At 37.4% G+C, this 6,802-nt stretch overlaps 1 protein-coding gene across 4 annotated transcripts; it reads right to left on the reverse strand.

The window, feature by feature from the left end:
- Positions 1–2,032: 2,032 nt before the first annotated feature.
- LOC116138643 (transcription factor bHLH48-like) lies at positions 2,033–6,433 on the reverse strand. Of its 4 annotated transcripts, none has more exons than XM_031424341.1 (7): positions 5,620–6,425; positions 5,403–5,531; positions 5,249–5,314; positions 4,018–4,086; positions 3,380–3,451; positions 2,750–2,957; positions 2,033–2,292 (listed from the first exon to the last, which is right to left on the reverse strand). In XM_031424341.1, exons 1-7 carry the CDS (start codon positions 6,163–6,165, stop codon positions 2,255–2,257), a joined length of 1,128 nt encoding a protein of 375 aa, XP_031280201.1. In that variant the 5' UTR covers positions 6,166–6,425; the 3' UTR covers positions 2,033–2,254. The 4 variants fall into 4 exon arrangements, 1 of the variants encoding a protein (XP_031280201.1); XR_004129325.1 differs by lacking the exons at positions 2,033–2,292; positions 2,750–2,957 and adding exons at positions 4,789–4,941; positions 5,076–5,119 and having other exon boundaries at positions 3,385–3,451; positions 5,620–6,433; XR_004129323.1 differs by lacking the exons at positions 2,033–2,292; positions 2,750–2,957 and adding an exon at positions 4,789–5,119 and having other exon boundaries at positions 3,385–3,451; positions 5,620–6,433.
- Positions 6,434–6,802: the final 369 nt, after the last annotated feature.

A 6,802-nucleotide genomic window follows, 5' to 3' on the forward strand; every position in this document is an offset into this window, starting at 1 on the left:
GGGTTTTATAGCGCGTGGATCGGCGTTTGGATTTCCCGGAATTGAAATGACGTTCGAGCGGTAAAGGTTTCTTACCGTTGATCTTGGCCATGTGTCACTCCTTAGCGAGGAAGAGTGAGCGATACGACTGGATGAAGTCAAACTTACACCCTTCCAGTTGAAAAGCTTAAACGACGACCATATCTCTCTCAGAGCATTAATTGCGTCTCAAATCTTCATTTAATGCTCTGGTAAGGTGCACCGTTCCAATGCATGTTGCATTTAATGCCCTGATAAAGCGCACTGTTTCAGCATGCAAGACATTAAATGTGATTGGCTAGTATTCACCACGCAGGGAGTACACATGTCAGGGCAGGAATGGCTTCATTAAATGCCTTCTTGTTATCAGAATAAACGGGTGACATCAGGCAAAACCAGGTCGCTCGTCCTTGGGCATGCAAGGTCGCGCTCATACAAATGCCGCTCCGACCTATTTTCGAACAGATTAAAGTTTTCAGGAATCATCTAACCGCAGCACGACCTTTAGTTTCCAAGGTTCAATCCTCAAACCTTAAAAACTAGGGGGCTTCTGTTACGCCTAAAAATATAAGGGCTGACGTCAGGACCCTTTAGCCCGCAAAAGTCAGACCATTGGAACAGGCACCGTCTGCGTCTGTCAGGGTAGTGGGCACGCGTCAGGCTAGTCAGGAGGCTGTGGTGCTCCCACGTGTCCAATCCCTGCTCTAAATCGCGCAAATCACTCTGGAAGGTGGGCAATGTGACATAAAGAAGGATTTGCACGGATAATCCCACCAACTCGTAGATTTAGTGATGATTGCCTCAAGGAATCTGACTATAAATTAGGAACTCATCTCTCATTAAAGGGATTCGCACCTTTTTCACTCAATTAATTACTCTCTCTCTCTTTTCTCAGCAACCGATACCTTGTAATATCACTGTAAAGTCAGTCAGCTAATAGCGACCTGACTCCTATCATCAATATAAGCATCAATGGGCGTAGGACTTGCTACCTTAACATCCGAACCACTTTAAAAATTGCCTTTATTGCATTTACTATCCCTCATCCATTATTTTCACGTGTGATTTCGGGCCCCCTGCACCATTTTACACGTGCGTTTCATTGGTGCAAAATCCAGCATCAACAACTACACTCTCCAATGGAGTAAATTATCAGTGGCACTGGCACAACACCACCTGGACAGAATAAAAATTTGTATGGGTGCAAAATAAAACCATTCCAAGTCTAAATATGTTTATGTTTAAGGGGGTAGAATAAAATATAATCTTAAAATCTTTTTATATTATGGGATTACTTTTACTTTACACCTAAAAAGGAAGTCCCAACTGTTGGGCAACAAGCTCCTAAAATTAATGCAAAATTTGGGAGAAAACCATCTCAAAAGTTAAAAGTAGAATTTCATATTTGAGATTGAAAATGAGAGTGCCGGTAGCTTATAGATCAACAATTAATAAATCACCACCAAGTAAATTGGCAAGTGAGAATCCGGGCATGAAGACTATCACAGTATGGTTAAAGGCTGAATGCTCACATCTACTCGTCACAAACACATTCCAGATCTATCACTAGAAAGGAATCAAAGAAATGTACAAGGTTTATTTCTTTTTCTCGGAAATGCAACCAAAGACTTAATAAGCCTATTCTAAAATACAATCTGAAATATTATGCCGTGGTACAATATCTAATGCAATCTAACAGTAAAACGACTGGTAGCCAAAATCAAATGAACTTGGTAGTAAAAAGTTGTGAAGAAAGGAAATTAAGTCATTCAAGTCAGCACAACAGGCTGCATTGCGACATCCATTTCCTCAAAGAAAGATCAAGATATTGAAACACTGCACACAACCTCCATAATAGTTAAAACATAGTACGGAGATCAAGATATCGAAACATGGTGCACAAAAGATCCAACTTCCATAATAGTTACGAGATAGTCCGTTCTATGTTTTTACAATATGAATCAATCAATCATCTCAGAATTATGAATAGACTGAATGATTCTACAAGTTAGTATATAAACTAAGATATATAATATATTCATATATAGAAATAAGAATAACATCCTGAAAGTTTATCATCTCCAGTCCAGAGAAATCTGGGTTTCCATCTGACTCTGTTAAATAGAAGACACGGAAACCCAAGATAAATGTTGAGGCCTCCCCTCTACTTCCTGCTAACTGCTAATATTATGATTTATATATACAATACTAGCTACCGGTGGAACTTCTTTCGTCTTCATAGCTCCATTTTCAATTGATTTGAGTGCAGTGTTGCTGCGCCACAATGCAAGTTTGAAGTTAAGACTAATAATTCCATATCCAACAAAAAGAAAAAAAAAACTATGGCTTTTGCCTCTGTTTTTTTCTGATAAGACTAATGGGCTTTGCTTCTTAAGATACTAACATAAATAATGATGTCAATAAATATCAAATTCTACATACAAATTTATATTTAAAAAAAAAAAAATTGCAAATTGCACACAAAAACAAGTCAGCCTTCAATATATCATATGAAATGGCATTCCATTCCACAGCAAACTGAGAAATCAGGGTTTTCTTAGACAAATAAATTAGTAATAAAATGAACATTACTTTTTTAAGTCATTACTTTTAAGAGTTCGGAATTAATTTTAGAAAATGGGACTGGTTTAAGTCATCTGACAATTGGTAATCAAGTGTAATGATTAAATAAGAAAAATCTGTTCCCGATTGAAAATGATTTCTTATCTACCTGAATTTGCGGAGGAGTCATAGCTCAAAAGTGAGTTTTCTGGAGTAACAAAGTTGTGGCTTTCTTCTTCTCTTCCCCAAACAGGCTGATGATGTGCATCCAAATGCCATTGCTGTTGATATTGTTGTCTGCTTGCATTGACTTGAACCTCAGGCCACATTAGAGGCATAACCATGTTGGAAAGGTTACTGTCCATTAGGGATCCACTCTGCAGGTATTAAATAAGAGTCGTAAATGTTAGTGATACCAAAGGCTGCCGTCTGATGAACAGAAAAACACATTTAGCTCAGCTGATGTAATCATTTTGATCCCCATTGCATTCTAATGAATATTTTGGGAGGTGGAACAGGGTGGTCCAAGTCTGACCCACTCCCCTGCCCATATTAATGAAGAAAAATACTCCTTCTGGGACTCTGGATAGGAGTCTCAACCGATGAGCTATATTATAACTACAAAAATTCTTATTTTCCCATTCCACCAACAGAACAGATTATATGCCCATTTACCGATTGAAATTAGTATTACCAAGAATATGATAAACAATCCAGCTACAAAATCAATCAGAAATTACACCCATGGAAAACCTACTTGTTGAATAGGATGGAAAGAGGAAATGTATAATGTACTTACTTCTACAGCCAATGTACTGTCAAGGTTGACATCAATTCTCGGATTCACTGCTGCAAGTCTCATTGATAAGAACTAAAACCAAAGAGAGATACAAATAGAATAAGATCACAGCAATAAAAGCAATAGCAAATAATAAAAATGTTATCAGGACACAATTTTAATGCAGAAAACTTGTTAACTATATCCGAAGTTTCTGATTCATCATAAAGGGATTTGACTTTCACCTGCCTCTTTAGCAATGGATTGGGTGAGAGTAATTCATGTCTTTTTAGGCCCCACACCACCCCCACCCCCCAAAAAAAAAAAAAAAAAAGGAGGCTAATGCAGCAAAATGAGAACTAAACGATAAAATAGGATGACTATTTTTAGGCATCTGACTTTCTTTGCAAGCACTTTTGGTACAGAAAAATAGCACCTAAAAGTTTGAAAATTGGAAGATCATAATATTTTTTAACCCAAAAATAGTGGGCTTAAGGTGCTGAAGGTCACAACTACCTGTGCAAAACCTATTCTAGAAATGTTCCATAGAAAATCCTTGTCAAGTTGAAACCATCTCATTTGTCCAGAAGAAAAAAGGAAAAAGAGAAAGGAAGAAGAAAAGATATAGAAAATTGATGACTGGGATTTGTAAGTCTGACCTCCACTTGACGCTGTAGCGACTGCACATGATTGATGATCTCATCTAAAACTAAAGCTGTACCAGAAATCTGCAAAGCAAAGATTTTCCTAGTCAAACACTATCAAATTAGGTAGTATCAGCTATTTCAATTCAATATCACACAAAATTTCAATTAACTCAATTATTGAAATGTTTTATAGAGAACATTAAAACAGCTTTTTCATCCTACTCAATCAGATTACACATAAAATGAGGTTAATGGGGGCAATTTTTTATGATGCAATACAATATCTTGACCCCTCATGTAGAAAAAGAAGACGACCTTAATGGTTTTGATCAAAAGGTTAACAACATACAAAATAGATGGTAATTGTATTAGCATGGTCATACAGTCCTCTAGTATTAATCTTCCTTACATATGCCAGTATTTGAGAATTATAGATGAAATTCTACAGACTTCAAATTCAAATATTCAACCATGAAATAAATTGTCACTATTTATCAACTACACAAAATAAGAATACAAGGAGAAGAAATGTTCAACTCTATTGGCTAAGTTCAGTCATATAGTCTTTGCTAATTTCCTTTAACTTCACTGTCAGTTCAAACATCTTGCTAAAGTAAAAACCTAGTTTATGTCTAAACTCAATCAATTAATCGTATCACATCAAGTCCTTTAAGAATTAGGTAGGTTAGTCTGGCAAATGAGTTTGTCTAAGGAACCATTCTTTCTAATCATTCCCCATCAGCGATAGATACCGAACTTATCTAAGAAGATAGTACCATGAACCTTTTTGATGCCTCCATGAACCTTTTTGATAGGCATCAAAATTTCTATTTCAATGAAATGGGACCCAAAAGCAATTTGATCCAACACAAGTCCACTATACTTGTCTCCCAAGCGCTTCAATCCAGCTGCTTAGCACTCCTACATAAGATTTTCCTGTGTAATGCCCAGCAAGGGCATTCTCGTCATTTAAACAAGTCCAAAGCGTAATTACGAAACTGACCTTAAAAAGGACTTGTAAGTTGTAACAAACTCTACTCAAACATCAAGGTATAAAAAAGTGAAATTACCATATTGCCATTTGACAACACCATGCTAACTAAGGCATTCCCCACTTATATGAAAAAGAGTGACAAGGACAATACCGTTACTAAAAGCACATAATCTAAAAATAAAAATTTTTCGCTTTTGGAAAAGAATATTCTTAATTAAACCCAAATATCTTAATCAAATTACAAGTAACCTTATTGCATCCTGGGACCAGCTCTTGTAGTAGCTTCATTCGTGCATTAATCTTCTCTCTCCTCGCCTGTCATAATAAAACAATTAATCATCACTAAATAATGATTAAGCATATGATTAGTGATTAATCAAGGGCTAATTATTGAGATTATTACTCTCTCGGCTAAGCTATGGCTATCTGTGGCTTGACCACGACGAGCTCGAACGTGAACGTATGGAAGTTTCTCCGCATCTTCGCTGCTTTCGTTTGCACCGCTTTTGCTCTTCTTTGTCGTTACTTTGACCTGTGACAACACAAATTAAGAAACTAATTTACAGCTGATTGCCAGTGAAAGACAAACACTAGAAACCCTAATTTTATTGTTTGTTTACCTTCTTCTCGCGCTCTTTTCTCTTCACCGACCTCTTATTCTCCGCCGGAGGTGGTGAATTGGGCTTGTTGGAGTCTGATTCTGCCGGTTCGTTCTTTACTTTCCCGAGATTCCCGCTTGAATTTGACGGCAACGACTCCGTAGTTGCCGGCGAGTGATTGTTGTTATTATGATTATTTTTATCAGTAGTAGTATTATTAATGTTCTCTGCAAACACCGAGAATCTCGCGGCGCGTTCAATCAAGGCTATGTTAGATGGAAAAGTCAAGTTTGCCCCAACGGGAAAATGATAGGGTGTGTGGTGAGCATCGACGGTTACTGTGTGGCTGTTTGAGTGAGCAGGCGCAGGTGCAGCAGAGTCGTTGGATTCAGGAGAGTGGTGGAGGAGTTCCATGGCTTGTGGGGCCGGCAGCTCGAGGAGTGCAGTGAAGGAGCTTGCATTTTCTTGTGGTATGGTCATCAACTGTTGAATCTCTTCGTTGAATTGGAAAGAATCGAGGGCGTTTGGGTCCAGTGAGGGTCCAATTGTGCTGGATCTGGGTTCCATTGAAACCAGTTGGAAAATTCTTCAAAAGTTTGAGAGAATTTGATGGTCTAAAAGGAGAGGGATGGGGAGGAGGAGTAGAGGAGTTTAAATGGAAGTGTAGCTTGGTTTGTGGTTTGCTTATGTTATGCTTTTTCTCTGTGTGCAAGAGATTACTTCTCAGCCATTTGAAGTAGAGAGAAAGCAACGTTTCTGTGTTGGGTGTTTGAGTGTAATTATACGGGAATTTTTTACGAGAAAGAAAGAGAGAGAGAGAGAGGACATAGCCATGGTGTACAGTACAGTTACAACTGTACAGTTCGTTGAGATTAGGAGAAAGAAAGTGGAAACGAGAGACGGGGTGCACTTGGGTCCCATCCTATATAATATTATATATTTTTTCTTTAGGATATCAAGATCTATTTTTATCAGATCCAACCGTTTGATTTATTGGCCAAACGACAAACCGTATGATTTGAGTCGGACTGTTTTGTGATGATGAACTTTTTATTTAGTTTCTATTGGTAATGGTATTTAACCAAAGCATGGATTAAGAAATAATATCCAAATGACAATTAGATGAAATAATTGATATGGTAAGGATAAAATAAAACCTTATTATAGTCTATCGATGATGCAGAAAATGAAATTAATTTGTAAT

This window comes from Pistacia vera, unplaced genomic scaffold (assembly GCF_008641045.1).
Source record: "Pistacia vera cultivar Batoury unplaced genomic scaffold, PisVer_v2 Contig343, whole genome shotgun sequence".
Taxonomy (NCBI): domain Eukaryota; kingdom Viridiplantae; phylum Streptophyta; class Magnoliopsida; order Sapindales; family Anacardiaceae; genus Pistacia; species Pistacia vera.